This window comes from Choloepus didactylus, chromosome 2, assembly GCF_015220235.1.
Source record: "Choloepus didactylus isolate mChoDid1 chromosome 2, mChoDid1.pri, whole genome shotgun sequence".
Lineage (NCBI taxonomy): Eukaryota > Metazoa > Chordata > Mammalia > Pilosa > Megalonychidae > Choloepus > Choloepus didactylus.
Genome location: NC_051308.1, coordinates 48,493,344 through 48,514,201, shown reverse-complemented (window position 1 = coordinate 48,514,201; position 20,858 = coordinate 48,493,344). Strand labels below are relative to the sequence as shown.

At 34.0% G+C, this 20,858-nt stretch overlaps 1 protein-coding gene across 2 annotated transcripts in view; it reads right to left on the bottom strand.

The window, feature by feature from the left end:
* Nucleotides 1-20,858, bottom strand: part of INTS7 (integrator complex subunit 7) — a 106,205-nt gene that overhangs the window by 33,659 nt on the left and 51,688 nt on the right. For both annotated transcript variants that reach the window (XM_037824343.1, XM_037824351.1), the window contains exons 8-13: nucleotides 13,917-14,034; nucleotides 9,166-9,300; nucleotides 7,516-7,613; nucleotides 4,711-4,950; nucleotides 3,027-3,164; nucleotides 1,671-1,877 (exon numbers count right to left, since the gene is read on the bottom strand). In XM_037824343.1, the coding sequence (XP_037680271.1) occupies nucleotides 1,671-1,877; nucleotides 3,027-3,164; nucleotides 4,711-4,950; nucleotides 7,516-7,613; nucleotides 9,166-9,300; nucleotides 13,917-14,034 (936 nt within the window). The remainder of the gene's footprint in view (nucleotides 1-1,670; nucleotides 1,878-3,026; nucleotides 3,165-4,710; nucleotides 4,951-7,515; nucleotides 7,614-9,165; nucleotides 9,301-13,916; nucleotides 14,035-20,858) is intronic.

Genomic DNA, 20,858 nt, shown 5'->3' with positions numbered 1-20,858 from the left:
GTGTCCCCCAAATGCCATTATCTTTGATGTAATCTTGTGTGGGCAGATGTTATCAGTGTTGATTAGACTGTAATTCTTTGAGTGTTTCTTTGGAATGCGCCCCACCCAGCTGTGGGTGATGATGCTGATCAGATAATTTCCATGGAAGTGTTGCTGCACCATTCCGGGTGGGTCTAAGTTGATCAGTGGAGCCATATAATTGAGCTAACATAACAGAAGGAACTCAGTGCAGCTGAGGGTGACATTTTGAAGAGGAGCTGCAGCCAAGAGGGACACTCTGAAGAAAGCACAGGAGCTGCTGATGACAGACAGTTTGGGGGCGGCTGTTGAAAACAGACTCTTGCTCCAGAGAAGCTGAGAGAGGACAAATATCCCAAGTGCAACTAAGAGTGACATTTTTGAGGAACTGCAGCCTAGAGAGGAACACCCTGGGAGAAAGCCATTTTGAAACCAGAACTTTGGAACAGAGGCCAGCCGCTTGCCTTCCTAGCTAACAGAGGTTTTCCGGACACCACCGGCCATCCTCCAGTGAAGGTACCCGATTGCTGATGTGTTACCTTGGACACTTTACGGCCTTAAGACTGTAACTGTGTAACCAAATAAACCCACTTTTGTAAAAGCCAATCCATCTCTGGTGTTTTGCATTCCAGCAGCATTAGCAAACTAGAACATATGCTATATTTTACAATAATGGAAACAGCTGAAGTTGGGGAACTGTGATTCATGACATTCTTTGAAATTGATTCTCTAACTACTTCTTGAGTCATACTTTTAAAGTTATCACTGTTACGTATACATGTTAAAGTTCACAATAAAAAAATGCATTAAAAAATAAAATGGAGAGGAGACATTATTGTCTTAAACATTAGGCAATTGATCCTTGTAAAAAAAAAAATCATACTTCAAAAACTATGTGCCCCATAGTAGACAGAATTTTTTTGTCTCTTTTGTGATATCTACTTAATCTTTGTTCTACTTTGAAGCATTTCTTTTGGGATGGCACACCATTAAAATATTTTAGGTATGTGATAAATGTATGTGATTAAGTACTGAAAGTATTATAGCCCTATTTAAACAAATATAATTTTAAATGTTGTATGACAATATTTTTTAAATGTTTAATGTTGACTTTATAAACTCTACTCTTATGAGGAAAAACTCCTTGAGTTAATTCAGAAAATGCTCATTTTATGGAATAGGTTTTTACTTGGTAATTTAACTAATTTCAAGACAATATAAGAAATGTTAAGGGTCTGCTCTCTCTGCAACTCCTTCACTTTTTTGCCAGAGAAAATGGCATAAGAGATGGGAGAGGGGGGCGAGTTTTTATGTTTGATGGTGGTAGTGATCCAGATTGGGGTCTTACTAATAGAAGTCTGGAAAAGAAAGGATCCCAGATCTATACCAATTACACTTTCTGCATGGATTCAGCAATCCTCTCACTGTGGTATCCAATACTTTATAAAAACAAAATGGTAAACTTTTATATGAAGCTATGGATGTTGGGAGGGTGTATTAAGGTTTACTTCCAGACCCTATTTATTATTTGATATTGCCAAATTATATACATTAGAAGTTTTTCACAGTAGTTAAAAAAGGGTAACTCAAAAAGATAAGGGGACCATTTGCACACAAGTCATCATCACTAAAGGACAATTAAAAGGACTTACTGTTAAGGAAGCAATCCCTTTGTGGTAGAATTTTAAAGACTCAGCAATGCAAGAAAGTGCTGAACTATAATTCTCCTCTTGCAATCCAGTGAGACATTGTTCTGCCTGTGAGAACTCCTTCAAACTATTCAGCCAGAAGTAGAAGTGTTCTGAGGCAACCTGAGTCAGCAAACTCTGATAAAGCTCTCTGGCCATGTCATGATTACCCTGGGGGAAAAAAAAAAAAGAGGCATATGGTGAGATTCTTACACTTGAAATAGTTGATGCAGCAGCTAAAAGACAAACTGAAACCTTGGAGAAGTTTTATCATTCTTCCTATTATATAATTCGTTGAGATGCAGTCTAAATATTTCCTCAGAGAAAATATGCTGAGCTGCTTTTATGTAACATAGTGCCTAAAGTTCTTTATTAAAAGACAAAAAAAACAAAAACAAATGAACAAAAAAAAAACAGAAGGAACTATAACCTAAGTCCAAAATTTTAGTCCAAAATAAAGTATAAATATTTATTGTATGTCTTTCTGGGTAAGCTATTTAGTGGGGGTGAGGGGAACTCCAGTAAATTCCATCAAGTGATTATTAAGAGGGGCAGGACTGTATAAACATATAAAGCTGGTTTTGGTTCTCCAGATGACTGGGGGTGGGGAGGGGGAGTAGGTGTATGACTGCCATTCAATGCCTAGGGGCCAGGAATGCTAATAATGTCCTGCAATGCTTGGATGCTTGAGACAGTCTGGTACAGCGAATTATCTTGCCAATAGTGCACCCCCTCCTATCTGAGAAACACTGCAAAACTGAGAACATGTGCTTCAATCCAATCACCTAGAGTACTGCTTCTCAAACTTTGCCCTCCAGACTTCTCCCCAATGGATTTTGTCCTCTCAAAGCTCAACATTTCCTCTCAAACCCGAGAAAGGTACAGCATACTACATCTTTCCCGTTTCTACTAAACAATGATCCAGTGGAGAGAGGATGATAAGAAAGACGTGGTGTATTTATAAAGGCAGACAGAAGCAGTAGTGGGAGGTAGCCTTCGTTATGAAGATATACAGCAAAATCAAAGTGGCATTAACATCCAATAGCCAGAAAGAGCTCAGATTTTTGATATTCCTGTGGAACTTTACCTAATTTATACCTACAACACATTTATACATATACTATTAATACACAATTTACACTATTAATATATATATGAAAAGTTAAAAATTAGGTCCTTTCCTTGATGGCTTTCAAACCCATGACTAAAAGGTACTCCCATCTTTATTTTCCGTTTTGACTCTGACTAATAATCACACTATTTAAGGTTTATAATCTGATATTTCTACCAATCTAGTCCACGTAAAATGATCATACATACCATTCTGGATGCCTGTCTGGCAATCCGGTATACAGTCCATCCATTAGAGACACTTTCAAGCTGCTGTTTAATTACTGCTTTTACTTCAGCAGATAACGCTTTCTGACTGGCTACAAAAATCACAGTAGCCAAACTCACCTAACATTGAATAAAAAGCAAAGTAAGGAAATCATAGAATTTTATAAAAAATAACCTACCCAAAAGGGAAAAAATAAATTTGAGCCCATCAAAAAAGAACAAAATTTGTTTTCCGCTGACATTTATTAATTTTTTATTTGGAAGTTGTTAAGCAATTTATTTCATTGACTCAGAACATTGCTTATAACAGCAAATAACTGGAAACAATGCTCATAATTATGGAGAAATAAATTATGATATAATCAGCAATGAAATTGCTTATGTTATTTAACAGTGAAATGGATGAACTAGAGATATATACATATGACCAAAGATGATTCTCACAAAATAGGCAAAAACAGGCAAAATGGTAAAGATTACATGTAGCCTAATATTATATAGTTAAAATGGGCAAAACACTGCATATTACTTAGAGATATATACTTATGTAGTAAAAGTATAACAACATGCAAGGGAATGATAAATACCAAATTCAGGATAGTGGTTACACCTTGGGAGTATGGAGAAGATGCCATCAGGCAGGAAGGTACACAGGGGGATTCAACTGTATTGGAAATATATATATTTTTTCTTAAGCTAGGTGGTAGATACAGAATTTTCATTGCATTATTCCTTACATTTGTTGAATAGTTATGTTTCATAATTTAAAATTCCCTTAAAGTAGTACTAAAAAAAATGCTCAAAATGCCACTTCAATAAAAATAAATCTGGCTAACTGCTTTTCAGTATTCAAACACTGATCCATAAAAAGGTCCACACTTATTTGTGTAACTATGTTGTCATTTCCAGGACCACTGCCATTTAGTCATCAGGGTAACCTTTTCTGATAGGAAATGATGAGATGGAGGCAATCTTTTTACACAATGCCCTCTGAAGGATTAAAGATAAAACAGGTTTGAACATGCGATTTCATGACTTTTTTCCCCCAAGCCCTAAATTCAGATGAACTGGAACAACACGGAGTAGGCAACTTACGGCTTACAAATAATTTATGCCTATTTAGAATGTAGACTACTCTTAGCCTTGGAGGACTTTATAACTAAACATTATAACTTCCACAGCTTCTCTGTCATTCTAACTATCCACCTTTCCTAACCCCAAACATATACAGACGCCTAAGTTGGATTCTAAGCAACTAAGAAAGGAAGAATTAGTGCTAATTTATACTCATTGTTATCAATAGATCTTTAACTTATATTTTCTGAAGTACAAAACAGGCTTAGTTCACTATTTATTTTCTTTGTATAAGATAAAAAAAATCATTTTTTCCTTCGTAATAAGACAGAAACATCAGATTGAAGGCTCTGGCTTCACTAAGCATCCTTGAACAGGGCAGAGGAAGAAAGTTTTAAATCTGAACTGAAGAGGGCTTTCTATATCAAAAGTGAAAAGGTTCTAATTCTGTTTTGACTTCAGCAAGCTCTTGATCTTAGATAATTACTTTAATCTATTTTTTGTGTGTATGCTTGTTTGTTTTGTTCTTAGGTAAAATTCCACTCAACCAGATCCTATTCACCCACAACACGTTCAAAAAGTGGCTCTTTACCAGAAGTTCTTGCTGCTTGTCTGTGGCTGATCGTCCAATCACTTTGTAGAGCTCCATGAGGTCACCAAGCATTCCATCACCCAGCACTGGCAGCTGCATGGCAATGGCTGCCAGGCAATGGCACATCAAGATCCGGGCAGCATCCTGGGCACTGTGCACCTGAGTCAACAAGGTCTCAACCACTGACTGGCTAAGATGGGGCCTGCCCTTGGCCAGCTTCACCATACAATTTAGAGCAATCTGTACATTAGAAAGAAAACGGGCCAGCCAACTTTCAACACTTTGAAACTATTAAGGGAAGCTTTAAAGAAAAGAACTTTATTACATTTACTGGGGAAAAATCAAGTGTAGGTTTTTCTGTAGGCATAACATTTTTCTTGGTAATGAAAACTTTATGTATTGAATCCCACATTAGGATTTGCAAAGTATACCATATTTAAAACTAAACACCAAGTCAGGGCTCTACCACTCATTTCAATTTAAAACTATTAAAAAAAAGACTTGAGAAGAAAATTATAAGGAATAATGCCAAAGAGGCAAATATATCCCAAATTTAAACATGACCACTTGCTGCACTTTCATTACTTTTCTGAAGTGTGACTTGTAAACTACTTACACCAGCATCGCCCAGGATGCTAATAAAATATACACATACACATATATATAAAAATATAAAAACATATATATATATTTATTCCTAGTCCCTGCCCATGCCAAATTTAATTGGGGGAGGGGTGCTGAGACTTTGCACTTTTAAAAAGATGACCTAGGTGACCCTTAAACACAGCACACACTGAAATGGGGGAGAGACTTCCAATTTTTTCTCATTTCTCAACTGCAATCTAAAAACTAACTGGCTTTAGAGCTTCTCCTACTCAAGTCTAGTTGATGGCCTCACTAATATACCAGCCACCAAAACTAGAAACCCAGTAGTTTTCTTACCTTTACGAAGCCAGCTGGTTGCTACTGGTTGCTAATTCTAGACATTTCCACTGTTGACAAGTAGTCACCTCTTTAGTTCCTTTCCATTCTGTCTATCACAACATAAATCTCTCCCTGATTCCAGTATCATGAAGAGATGGCTGCCTCAACACATCCGTCACACTACAACCATGTAGCTTTCCATGTGGTATCAGGAAAAACAAAATGAATTTTGGAGTCTGACAGACCCAAGGCTGAAGCTCAGCTTGTCCCTTATTAGCTGGGTAGCTTTGAGCAATTTACTTCTTCTCTCTGAGTCTAAATTTCCTCATGAATATTAGAGGGGATAAATTTCACCTTAGGGTTACTGTAAAGATTGAAAGAAAGATACATACAAGACTTCAACAAAGTCTGGCACATAAAAGACACTCAAATGACAACAATAATAACTACAACAAAGCTTAGGGCATGTCTATTACTTAAAAGTTTTAATATTTCCTTATTAGTTATAGAATCAAGGCCAGGTTCCTTAGCATATTTGATAACCTAAATGATCAAGCTACAGACTACTTTTCCAACCTCATTGTTACTATTTCATTCAGCCATAGCAGGCCATTCATCATTCTTCCAATAAAACAGATAATTTCTACTTTTATGCCTTTTACAACAGTGGTCCCTCATGCTCAAATGATCTTTCCCTAATACTAAAATTCTACTCCGTCTTTCAAGGCATCTGCTTCCTGAAGTCTTCCCTAATAGCCTTAGTGGAATTAATCACTAACACTCTATCCTCTCATTAGAAATACATTTTTGTTTTTACTACCAGAGAACTTACTGCATTCTGCTTAGTATTATAGTCCCTTATATAAAGTCAGTATCTTACTCCAGATGGGAAGCTCCTTGAGAGTAGGGATCTTTCTTATCATCTATGTTCCCAGTCCAATGTTTTATACACCCCTAAAACTGGGGGGATAGGATTTATTTTTGCTTTTTTTTTTCTAATTTAAAATTAAATATATTGTGGTTCCAAGGGATTCTGGGGATGAATTACTTGCCAAACATATGCTGCCCACTTCCTTTCTTTTTGCCACCTCTTGACTATCAGCTATGACATCACTAAGACCACATTATTTTTTTAACCTGCGAAAATCAGTCACAACTTCCTTTAAACCATACCTTAGAAAATCTAAAGTTCTTACATTCTCCAATGTCTACCTAATAGTCCTTTACTTCTATTAACTCTGTTTTTTAATTACTAATTTTGGACCATAACAAATTATAGCTCATATTTCATCCAATGTGAGTAGTCTCATTTCCCATTTAAAAAATCTTAAAACATCTCCAAGCGTATTTCTGTAATTAAGTGAAGGTGAAAATTCTTTACAATAATTCCTCCCTTGGCCTAAAAAGTACAGCTTCTACACTCAGGAAATAAATACTTATACACCTATGAGATTTTTGTGTTCTTATTGCTATTATCTCAGATTATAAACTTCTAAGAGTTCAAGAGCGTTGCCTATTTAACTTTGCTTTATACTGTCTAGGACTGTATCTTATGTATCTATTACGACTTAATAAAGGCCAGTTTTCAGAGTGAAGATCAAGTGCAAATGTTTATTTAGGGTAGAGACCTGAAAACTGACCAAATCTAGCCTGCCATCTGTTTTTGTAAATAAAGTTTTATTGGAACACAGCCACACCCATTCTTTCACATATCTCTATGGCTGTTTTTGCCCTACAATGGTAGAACTGAGCAGTTGTGGCAGACAGCAGACTGCCTGCAAAGCTTAAAATATTTGCTATGTGACCTTTTTCAGAAAGTTTGCCAACTCCTAGTTTAGACAATAAAAATAGACATTATACTAAAATAACTGATGGCTTCACCTTTAAAGTGGCTTGAGCACCTGGACTATTATCTTGACTACAAAGTACCAGAAGGGATTCCAAACCAAACACAGCATCCTGTTCCAGGGCCAAAAGGTCTAGAGGAAAAACAAAGTTTTTTAATGGTCAAGTAAAAGGATTAACCACACACATGCATGCATGCACATGCACAAAGATACACACAAAACAAAAAAATTAAGGAGCCTAAGATAAACACTGAAATGCATAAACTTAATCTTCCTGAAAAAGCATATGTGGCATTACTTCTGAAATATAAAGGCTATCTTCAGACTGCTGTATTTCCACCACTTTATTGAAGACTAGGGAAAAAAAAAAAAAAAAAAAAAAATATATATATATATATACACACACACACACACACACACACACACACTTTAAAGCATGAGCTAAAGTTGCAAAGCTATAAATAAATGAAATAGTTTACTAAGGAAAATACTAGGAACATCAAACAAAAGGTATGTATTACTCTTCCTAACCAGAAATAAATTATGCAGGACTGTTTTCACCAAGGACGTGAATTTTTTTCAGCTTCTAATGAAAATTGAACTGTTTTTAGGAAATAATGAAGACACTATATAATCCAATTAATGTAATAAGTCTGACCATAAAGAATGAACCATTCAGATACCTCATATAATAGCACCAGAATCTTTTCACTACTTTAGGGCTAACATTTCTCCAGAGGTTCCAGAAAATTCTGAATGGTATTAGTTAACTGCATTTAAGATATGTTAGCTTTGAATACATACTATAGTTTTCTATGTTACATGGTAAAAAATATTCATTACTATGCCAAAAATAAACCAGGTTTAATTACTCAAATTGGAAACAACATCCAACTTTAAGAAATGACTCCTGCATTAGTGTAGGAGTCTGGCAACACTGTAAAGGTTAGTGAAGGTCAGGGTGCTAAAAAATGTATTGGTAATAGGAACTAGAAGTGATGAAGGCTGGTGGGGATAAGAGAAACTGTTGAGCTTATGATCCTTCATAAAGATCAAAATAAGCACTGAAACAGATGGATGATCCAAAATGCAAGTTCTGTGTATGAATATCTGCAGAACTTTTCCAGTCTTAAGGTCAAAAACGCTAAGAATACAATAAAATACGTACATTATTTTCTTATGCACATCAGTTAACTATGCACGTCAGTTTAATACTACAGAGGGCTAGAAATAAGTTCTGTGCAATTTTTATTAACATTGCTCTGTTAAGTCATCTACCTGTAGGTGAAACTAGTTATTTAAGCCCCTTGATAACGTAAGATATTTTCTCCTAAACTTTCCAGGTTTTTGTATGTGTGAACAGACTATCTTACATCACAGGGGCAGTCATACGTGACACCTACCAACAGCACCATAAAGATAAGCAGTCAGAGTAAATGGGCAATGCTTCACAAAAACTTTCAGTTCCACAGTTGCAAGCCTGAGGTCCACATATTTTTAATTTTTCACAAGGATTAAGGAGGCTTGAAAAATCTTGCTCTAAAAACACTTTGAAAGGAGGCAACTGTAACAGATCATAGCTCACATGCTAGAAATAACAAGGGATTAAAAAAACAAAAACCACAAAATTCTGCCTGAAGCACCAAGTCAAAAGTTTGTACGTATCTGTCTTGATCAAACTTACCTTTTTCTTGACAAGAGACAGTTATATTAGTTAGGACTCTCACTCCATGAGCTGCAATGCCTCTGTTATTATGGTAACAGCACTCCTGGGCTAACTTGACTAAATCAGATGACCTGGGGGAAGAACCCACATTTCCTAAAAAAGCAGAAAAAAGCACAAATGGGAATTCACTTACATAGTTCAAAAGCTTTTCAACTTATTGGTTTACTTTTCTCATTTTCAAAAGAAAATCTCCAATAGAAAACTTGACCAAAATTTACTACTTCTTCCCCATCATCAATATACATCACCATTTCTCTTACCTTTGTTAAGGTATTTATGTGTGTGCCAATTGTTTTATGATAACCAAGATCTAAAATCAACATAGGACTTTATTGTAAAAGTATTAATAGAAAGTGTCTGAGAAACTGTAAAAACCAAAACAACTACAGACTGTATCTTGGGAGCTCAAATGGATTCTGATTAAAATCGATGTCATTATAGGCTTCTTGTCAGATAAAACCATACCTTAGGAGAGGAGAGAAAAGAGAAGCCAAAAATTTTAAGTTTGCTTTTCCTGCCTCAGATTGCTGGCATGTATATTTTATATTTATACCTTAAAAGGTTTATGCGAGAATTCATGATTTTAGAGCTGGAAAGGATTTTGGGATTGTCTGAGTCAATGTTATTTTTACAGAAGAAATCAAAGCCCAAAAATATTAAGTACCTTATTAGGAAGGTCATAAACTTGTTAGTTAAGCATTACTTCTTGTTCTTTATACCTAAGTTCTGAGCTATAGATTGCAGCAACTTTTAAAATCCACATTTGAAATTCTGTAATGTAAATCTTTTTGTTGTGAATATTTTTATTTATAGTAGAGAAGCTCTAAATTATAAGTAAAGAAGCTTCAAGAAGAATGAGGAGAGCAAAGCTAATTTAACCTCTCCGAAGAACCTCTCATTCCTGTCTTCCTTTCCCCTGCTTATCTTTCCATGATTCACTGTCCACTCCATACCAAGGTTGACCATATTTTTGAGATTGAAGGGGGCAGTATTAATACCTACAACAGGCATAAACCAAAACTATCCCAGGCAAAGTGGGACATATGGTCATTGTACTCATTTCCACTTTAACATAAAAATACCAGCTTAGGTGAAAGCCTCAGTGTTTTAAAAATAGGCATAGGTAAGAAAGATGAAATTGTATGTTCATTTTTTCAAAATTATGGAAATTGTACCTTCTCCATTCTTTTTCTTGTCCATGTGATATGAACAATGCAGACACATCTATAAATTTACAAACATAAATTTTTTTCTTTCTTTTTCCACTTTTACGTTTTGCCACTTGCTTTTACCTTTTTATTTTCCCTATCAAGACTCATCATGGAAAATCAGGAAAAAAACAAAACAAAACAGAAAAAGCCAAAAAAGAAAACAAAAATCATTCCAAATCATACAAACCAGAATGCCCTTACTGTTAACTTTCTGGAATATTAATTTTGAATCTTTCCCCCTTTAGTACACCAATACAATTTAAAAGATCATACAAAATCAGTGCATGTATATATTAGCCAATATCCTGCTTGTAATATACAATATTTTAAAAATCGTATTTCTGTTAACTTTGGTAGGGAAAAAATAATTTTTTATTTAATTTTTATTTATTTTGAAATGATTTTCTAAGATAAATTCACATAGCTCAAAAAGTTCTTACAAAAGTCAGAAAAAACTAACAGGTGAGTAAAAAGTCTTCCTCCTAGTCCATTGTCCCTTATCCACCTAATATTATCAAGTACTTTCGTATCAATCCAGAGAGTCCATAAATTTGCAAACATACATTCTTTCTTTCCTTTTTTTACACACTGTCCTGCCCTTTGTTTTATTTTCCTTTAAACATACTACTGAGATTGTTCTATGCCAGTATATTCTTTTAAACAAATTGTATTAATTTCTATTCTAGTTGTATATCACAATTTCTTTAATGAGTCCCCTATTGATGGAAGTTTTCATACTATTACATCTCCTACTGATGGACAGTATTTTGCTATAACATACAATGATGCATTAACAACCTTGTACATATGTCATATTTCAAATGTCAACCAACAGGATAAATTCCTAGAAGTAGAATTTCAGGATCAGTCGTGATTTTTATGAATAATTACAAATCGCAAATGCCGAATTTTAATGGTTTACATTCCCATCAGCTTGGAACAAAAGTAGCTATTACCCACACCCCTGTGGACACTAGCATGTTATCAAACATCTGAATCTTTGCCAATCTGATAGATTCAAAAATAGTATTTCAGTGTTGCTTAATTTTCATTTTTCTTAGATATGCATGCTATTCAAGATCTTATATGTTTATGAGCCATTTGTTACTGATAATTTAGACATACTAAATTTAAGTTTGTTTTATAAACTGTTTCTTCTGGTTATACTTAAAAACCTAATCAATGGAAATATATTTATAGTAACATTTACTATTATCTATGGAAATAAACTAACTTTAGAAAAGTCATGACTTCTTATTTCTTAGGAACATTACCTAGTCTAGTTATTTAAGCCTTTTGCTTAATTCCATATATATACTATAATTCAACAAACTTCAATAAGAGGACAACAGAATAACTAGTTTGAAGAGTACCTGAATACTATAAACTGATCCAATGCTTATAAATGTGTTTGGAACTAAAAATCAATGAAAAGGCAAGGCAGCATGCATCTAGGTCAGTTTGATATATATATGTATAAAAGAACACTGACTCAGAACTCTTGGGTTCAGGTCTAGGCTTAAGCACTTTATAAATATATGACTTTGGACAGATTATTGAACCTTTGAGAGCCTCAGTTTCAATACTTATAAAGTCCTTTGCAGCTGTCTCACTTTCACTGAAAAGACTATTTGTAAAGACTAAACAAGACCTTATACGGAAAAGCTCTTTTAAGTTATGAGATACTAATACCTTGCCTACTACAGATCTTTCAAAGTATGATGTCAGTCAAGGATATTAACTATAAGCTAAGAAGTTGAGACTGGCTGAGTTATGCGGAAATTTATTGAAAGCACACTGCGTATATGGTAGATTGCTTATAAAGAAGGTTGTGATAGTCTCTTCCTATCTAGCAGGCATATCTCTTTGCAATGTGACTTTCTCATTCCTCCCACCAAGAGGTGTTTATTTCTCCACTTATCTGGGCCTGGCTATGTGACTTCCTTTGTCCCATCAGACAGTGAAATGCACGATGCAAGGAAAACCTTAAAAAATGCATATGTGTTGGTGGTTTGCCTTCTGCTATAGCTAGAACCCTGCAAACATGATGTAAACTAGCCCAAGTTGGCCTACCAGACAATCACATGGAAGAGAGACTCAGCCAAAGCCTTTCAGTTGTCAGGCTTTGATTGAGGACATCTTAGACCATCCAGTTCTGGTCAAGGTTTGAGATGACTGCAGCTGTTATGAGTGATCCCAGGTGAGAAGAGAACAGCCCAGCTGAACTCAAATTTGCTGACTCCCAAATAAGAGCAAATAAAATGGTCATGTTTCTAAGCCATTAAATTGTTGCTGTTTTAAGTTTTGCATTCTTTTATTAAACAGACTTGCATAGCCACTAAGTTTTGGGATGATTTGTTATGTAGTAATAGATAACTGATACAGGGTGGCTTTTACAGAATTACTGGAAGGCTGGAAAACTAAGCTCAGAAAATGGACAAGGTGAGGCTAGAGCAACCAAGATCACAGCCTAAATCAGGCCATGGAATTGGTCCAGTGAAGACACTGGAGCCATTGTTACTGATTACTTGGAGACAGAGCTTACCTTACTACCACAGGTACAAGACATGGCAAACAGCTTCTGCTACCATGTGCCCTGGAAACCGGATGTTCCTATGGTCATTGCTGTATCACCAGAATGGATTCTCCCTTGTCTCTACCTCTTTTTGTCACTTACTCCCAATTTGATCTGTGGCATGGGAAATGATGAGTTGAGTCCAGGCCACATATTTGCATTCTAGCTGGCAGGAAGGTTTGGCAATAGACTATCAGGTCTTTTCAGCTCCCTTTCTATGAAGACTTACATGGCAGAAAACTCTTTTCACCCAGAAAGTAAGTTCACATGTTTTGCAGCCACAACAACAAAAAAAAAACAAATGTACATTATAGTTCTTTAATAAATTAAATTAAAATGAATTGACTAGAAAGCAATACATATTCTATAATGCAAACCTTCCATTTAAAAAAAAACTTTAGCCTTAAATATGTTAGATAAGCAAGTTGCTCACTGGGCATTAATGAAGGCATTTTAGTTAGTCATCTTAAATAGGCAACTAGGAAAGCATTATTGAATTGGGGTGAAATTTTATTTTAATCATTTGCCAGAGAGATAACACACACCTAAAAGGAAGCATATCACATTTGCTTTTAAAACTTACAACCACCTGGCCTTTGAAATGTACTTAAATTCAAAGGGCACTTTGAGTCAGAGACATATAAAAGCAAATCAGCTATTTTAAGCATCTTAAAATACTGTAATCACTTGCATATAATTCATAAAAGGGCAAATCTAGAAAAATGGTATCCTTGAGTTAAGATCAATGATACAGATTTTATCACAGGCATTGTTAAGAAATTATTTTCAAATAAATCAAATAAATGAAACCTTCCTGATTCTAAAACTTTTATAGCGGACCCAACTTATATTAACTTGAAAGATCAACATGAATGAAGCAATTACCAAAATTATCCAAATGTTATCTACTTTCTCCTCCTCACCTGGAGCTATGTTGAAATAATGTTTGATGGCAATGGTCGCTGACAATGTGGAAAGGACAGACAACATCCCTAGTTTTAAGCTGTCATAAGGAGTCTGGAGGGCACATTCACAGAGTGCCTGAAATGCAGAAGAGGAATAAACATAGAGGTTTAAACAATATTCTTCTAATGGTCTCAGTTCATTTTCTAGATTTTAGAAAATTTATATATCAATGTCTGTTTTCCATGATAAAAAACTGAAGTCAATCCTCCACAACCAAGAGGAGCCCAAGGAAACATGATGACTAAATGTAATAAGGTACCCTGGAGAGGATCTTAGAACAAAAAAGGATATTAGGTTAAAAATATGGAAATCTGAAAAAAGCATGCATTTTAGCTAATAACAATATATCAATTCTGGTTCATTAATTGTAATAAAAAATCTTACTAACATAAGATGTCCATAATAGAGGAAACTGGGTACAGAGTATATGGGAACCCTCTGTACTAGCTTCTCAATTTTTCTGTAAATCTAAAACTCTTCTAAAAAATGAAGTCTATTAAAAAAAAAAAAAGTTATCATGTCAATGACCTTTTATTATGACTATTCTGAAATATGTATTGTTTAGTCCTCACAATCAGAACTTCTACCACATTTCTGCTTAACAGATATGAATATTAGTTCATATATGTGTATTTAAAAAAATAACAGAAGATATGGTACTTCTATCTAGTTTAGAAGTGAGTAAGCTATGCTCCTCCTATTTCTGATCACTTACTTTACTCCTGGCTAAGTGATCTGAGGTATTACCAAAAACAAGATGCTAAGTTTTTCTTTCAGTGCACTGAGCTGTAATGCTCATAGTACAAGTAACTCTTGCCTCATCCTGTATATTTACTTAGGACTCATTATCACGACTAAGTGTAATACAAATAGTCAAATAACCACCTTGTCAAATTAAACTAATACCCATACTCCCACAAAGACAAAGGTTCAGAAATGAGGAAAACCAAGTCAGGAGCTGAGGGGAGGGGTATCAAAATTTCCGAAAGGGTTAAATTAAACAATAAATAATTTAATATGATCCCAATCAAAATAATCAACAAGATTTTGGAGGAAGGGACTTAGACAATCTGATTCTAAAGATCATACGGAAAAATAACATATCAGAAAAAATATTTAAAAATTCTGACAAGGCATAATCAGGGACAAAATAAGCCCTGACAAATATTAAAATGTGTAATAAACCTATACAAATCAAAATTTTTTACCTGCCCATGAATAATCAATGAACAAGAATTGAGCCCAGAAATAGATTAAAAAAAACACTAGAATTTAATATATTATAATAGTGGCATTTCAAATCAGAGGAAACATTTAGTAAACAGTGCTAAGACAACTGATCAGGCATCCGGGTAAAATGAAACTAGATCCCTGTTTCTTTCCTTATGGTAAATAAAAACAAAACTGCAAAAAGTACCATGCATTGACATGGGGGAAAAATCTTAGCATGAAGAAGGCCTTTCTAAGCAGAACCTAGAGGCCAAAAAGGAAAAAAAAGTGACAAATTTTATTATGTTAAAAAAATAATAATAATAAAGAAATAAACAGCTGCCTAACAGGTCAAAATATAATTGACAAAACTAGAAAAAAAAAACCACAGCACATGAGATCAATAAAGGGACTTGATATTTAAAATATTAATTTATTATATTATTATACTAATATATAACCTCAATAATAAAAAGCTCTTACTAGTAAATAGGCAAACAACCCAAAGGTAAAACAGTAGTTCAGTAGAAATAACCTACAAGAATGTGTCTTAAATATGAAGCTTAGCCTCATAATTTTAAAAATTTAAATTAAAATCACTATCAGATTGGTCAAGATTAAAGTTTGACAACATATAAGGGAAACAGTTGCTTTAACATAGTTGACAGCAGGGTAAAACGGTGTAAACCTTATTAACTATCAAAATTAAAAATGTCAAGTCATTTGACCCAGAAATTCCTATTCTAGAAATTTATGTTCACAATGATGATTTTTACAAAGTAGACATTGCAGCAATGTAAATAATAACACAAAGACTACTGGAAACAACTCTAAAGAAAGAACTAGAAATATATAGAGAGCATCACATGGCTGGTAAAAGAAGGCAGCTGATTATTTCTGCTAATATGGAATGTTCCCCAAGATGCATTAAGTGATAAAAGGTTCAGAACATGTATATAGTAATATTTTTATTTGTACAGAAAAAAGAGGACACACACATATATGCTTGCTTATGGATGAAATAAATCCAGAAGGACACGTTAAGAAACTAGTAACAGGAATCACCTCTGCAGAGAAGGTATGAAGATGGAAAAAAAAGACTTAACTTTCCCAATCTAAAATTCGATGCATTTTTTATCATGTAAATGTATTACTTTTTCAAATAAAAGAAAACCTAGTTAAAAATAGAAAGAGCAGCAGCAAAAATTATCATGGGAAGAATGAAATGCACCTGAAAGTTGGGGTAGATTTCTGGTGATGGAAGGGAAGACAGGTTAGGTAATGCATACAAGAACTGTGGAAGTAATGCCAGAATATGGGATATTTATTTGTGGCCAAAGAGGTGATATGTCCAAAAGGGAAGGAAACAAAGGGAGATAAATGCTGAATAAGTAAGATTAGGTCAGATTATAGAGAGCCATAAAATTTAGAGAGAAGAATTTAAACTTTATGAAAATGGAAAAAGAAAGCCACTGGAGGGGAAAAATGGCATCTCAAGTGTTAGGGAAGATTATTCTGGCAATGGTAAACAGAACAAATTAACAAAGGTACCTGAGAGTTAAGGAGGCCAATCTAGGTAATTCAGGCAGGTGGTAAACTATAACTTCGCTATAGGAATGAAGAGAACAGGATGAATTATGTGAGGATTTTGAAGGAGATTAATATGAGGGTAAGAACTGGAAGGATTCAATGACCATTACAAAATTTCATACCTGGTGACCACAGAATTATGATTCCATTTATGAAGTTAGAGAATTTGGGAATAAGCTGATTTTAGAGGAAAGACAGAAAATAGAAGGAGGTATGAAGTCCAAGAAGAAATATCTACCAGGAGTCCCAACCAAATAGCCATGTCCTGTATTTCTATGTATCTCCATACTATGTCTTACAGAGTGCTCTGTGCATAATACACACATCCAACTATCTGAGATAACCAGGAAGGCACGTGAGCCATTTTATGCAAGGTGATAAAGATATTGATAATTTCAAAGAAGCAAGAAGAATCTTACCATTCGAAAAACTGAACAAAATGTTTGGAAAATCTTCTGATAAAATTATTTACAATGCCATCTTTGATTTCTTGGCACCTAGCACAATACTGGGTACCTAAAATGCTCTCAGTAAATACATTCTGATTTTAAAGTTTCAGTAATTCAAATTATTAGTAAGTATAATAGAGCAAATCATGAAGTTCCCCAGAGATGGCCCATCAATCATATTTCAATGATGAACTCTGGTTCAAGTTCCTGTTTCAAGGACATATTGCAAAACTGTTCTTGCCAGGACTATTTTTCCTATCAACACAAGGTAAAAACTGTCTTCATCTGGAGTCCCCTGTCTTCTTCATCACCACCTTCTTTCTCACACAGACTGTTTAGACAGAATTTCTCTCTCTAGGCTGGCTCAACACACTACTCAAACAGAGTCTCTGTCCTGAATTACTGTTTTCTGGGTCAGTCCCTAAATAGGGGCTTCTCCTCTACCCTAGAATGGGACTGGCCATCAGGGATGTGTTCCAGAAAAGTATGGTAAAAAGAACGTTGTAATCTTTAAGGTAAAAGAAAATGTTACATTTAAAAGTACTATCAGTGACATAATGCCTCTAAACTTTCTGTTTCCACCATACTAACTGCAAAGAAAAAGATTACTAAAAGAACTATTTCTCAGGCTTAACTTGTCATTCCTCCTACTGCCAGGCAAGGTACAAATCAGAAACTCCCAGGAGAGAAAAAGGTCAAAAATAAAATTATATCTTTAAGAATATCCAGAACAAATAATTCCTTTTTCCTTTGTAACAAGGAGATTAAATAAAATATCCTCTTCAAATAGGAATATAATATTAGAATATTATAAGCTATTGAAAGGTTGACATTAAAATAGATATTTTAGCAAGGCATAACAAGATCTGAAAGAAAATATAAACACATTAAATATATTTTTGTTCCTATGAAATAATTATGTTTTTGACTATCTTAATAATAATAACAACAATAATAATATACTAAGCTCGAGCCTTGATTTAGGCTTTCCTTTCTTCAAGTTTTTAAAACATTCAGAATAAAAGTATTTCCTTTAAGCATGGGATATCTGATTCCACCTGGAAATTATAATACCAAACAACATACCAGTAGAATTAGCAATGGTATGGACCCAATTTGAGCCTGAAATGCCAAAAATCAAAACCAAAACTCAAAAATCAATCACCAATAAGTGGCGGGGGTGGAGGTGGGGGTGGGGAACAAAGGACACCTTAGAAGAATAATGAATACTTTTGTTAGCTGAGGGTAAAATTCAAATTTGAAATCAACACACTATTACTTTGTAAAGATTAAAACATTTGAACATGCTAATTTCCCCTGCTGTATTTCAATACTGTCAAAAATATGTATAGACTTAAAAAAATAATTATTCGACCACATCCATTTAATCATAATCAATATACTCAGGTTTCAGCCACAATGAGAAAAAATTCCTTGTGGGAGAGACAAACATTTACAGGCACATATTTTCAATTAAGTCTTAAATAGATTATATAATCTTTATTGATTTAAAGATACTGAAACTTTTTTAAGGGTTATAATACTTCTGGGTACTTCTATACAAATCAGTTTCTGTCTTTTCTAATAATGATCAATACTTATGAAAATAACTCTATCTCAATTAAAAAAACAAAACCTCAATTGGGAACAAAGACACCAAAAATATAAACTCTGAGGGAAAATGACTGTGATCAAGAATTCTATATTCACATGTGAAAGGAAAAGGAATACATTTTTCAGACATTTAAGAATGCAGGAAGCCTATTATCAACTATTTTTTCTGGAAAAAAATAACCAAAGGAAAAATCCATAAGAAAGATAAATCAGAATTAAAAAACCAAGATACGAGAATATATGGTACATCTAAGTAACTGTTATGTGGTTGCAGGTGCAAGGCAAATATTATAAAAAGATTTATTATGAAATATCACTGGAACAAAAAAAGATTTATTATGAAAAAGAAGCTTCACAGTGTAAAAAAATGATAATTGGTAATTAAACTCCTGATTATTTTAATAAGATAGGGAAGGAGAGGGCAGGAAAGAGAATTCAAGTCTGCAAAAATTTGCAACATTTTCAACTAACACGCTTTTCATTCTTAATGTTTATAGAGATATAAAGGACTTATATTTTTATATATTGAATTCAGAGACAGATAAAACAAAAGTATTATGTTTAATTCACATTTAAAAATTTTAATTCAGTGGAAAATAAAAGAACAAAGAAAATGATAAAAAATAACAAAGGAAACAGAAAGCATAAAATAAGATGGAAAAAAAAGTAAAAAAATCTCAGTTATACCAATAAATGTAAACGGATTATGTAACACTATTAAAAAATACTCAAAATTAACAGCCTTAGTGCTTTCATTAAAAAGAACAAAAAAAAACCATACCCAACACTTGAGAATGATGATAAAAAAGCTAAGTTTCTGGCAAGTCTAATCAAGAAACTGGGAACTGGAACACAAATATGTAATGTTAGGAACAAAAATAAAGAGAAAACTTCAAATACAAAGATATAAATATTTATAAGGATTCTTTATATTAATACGAATTAATCTAACAAATGAATTAAATGGAAAAATAAATTATCAAAATTGATTCAGGAAGAGATTAAAAGAAAAACCATGACAGGGCAATAACCACTTAAGTAATCAGAAATGTGGTCAAAATACTATCCCTGGAAAAAGATGTAGGTTTCAGACAGTTTTATGGTAATTTTAAAGATACATCCTCAAAAACCAGAATTTCTATGCTATAGTTCTTAGCCATTCCAAAGCATAGAAAGAGAAAGCTCCCAATTTATTTTATTAAAACAGTATAACCCTAACCCTACTGTCAAAGTACATAAAAAGGAAAACTACAAAATAACCTTAATCTTTAACATAGTTTTTTAAGAGCTACTCTTAATAAAAGCATTTACATATGTGCCAGATACTAAATATATTACTTCACTCTAATGTCTTAACTACCTGGTAATCTTTTATTTCCCTACTTTATTTGCATTTCTATTTTCCTCAAACCTCTAGCTTTGTCTCCCTCATTCTCACCCACAGCTAATGACCACATTTCCTAATTAACAAAAAAAAATAAAAACAATCACAAGAGACTTTCTTCCACATCTATCTACACACCTATATTAGTACCCAGATACTACTCTGTCTTCCTTCCCATTCCTATGTGAATCCTTGTATTTTAGATCCCTTCCAGTCTCACCTACAATTTTTTCCCCTCTACTAGGTCCTTTCATGATATAAAACATGCAGTCCTCCTACGAAAAAACTAACGGCAAATGACATCATCCCTTAGCAATACCAACTCATTTATCTACTCCCTTTAGAGAACTGTTAAAAAAGTTGTCTGTATCCATGATCTCCAATTTCTCTCTAGTTTTTCTTCTGAACCCATTCTACTCAGTCTTTTCACCTATAATACTCCAATAAAATTGCTCTCATGACGGCCGTCAATGACAATAAATGGAGAAGGGCTAACAAGCATTCAACTGGCGATCCAGGAAGAAAGGACAAAGAAACAGTGGCAATATCTGAAGGAATTACGGCTGACAACTTCCACAAACAGTTGAAAGACACCAATCTTCTGATTCAAAAAGCCCAATGAAGTCTCGATAATTTAAATAAAACTACAACCA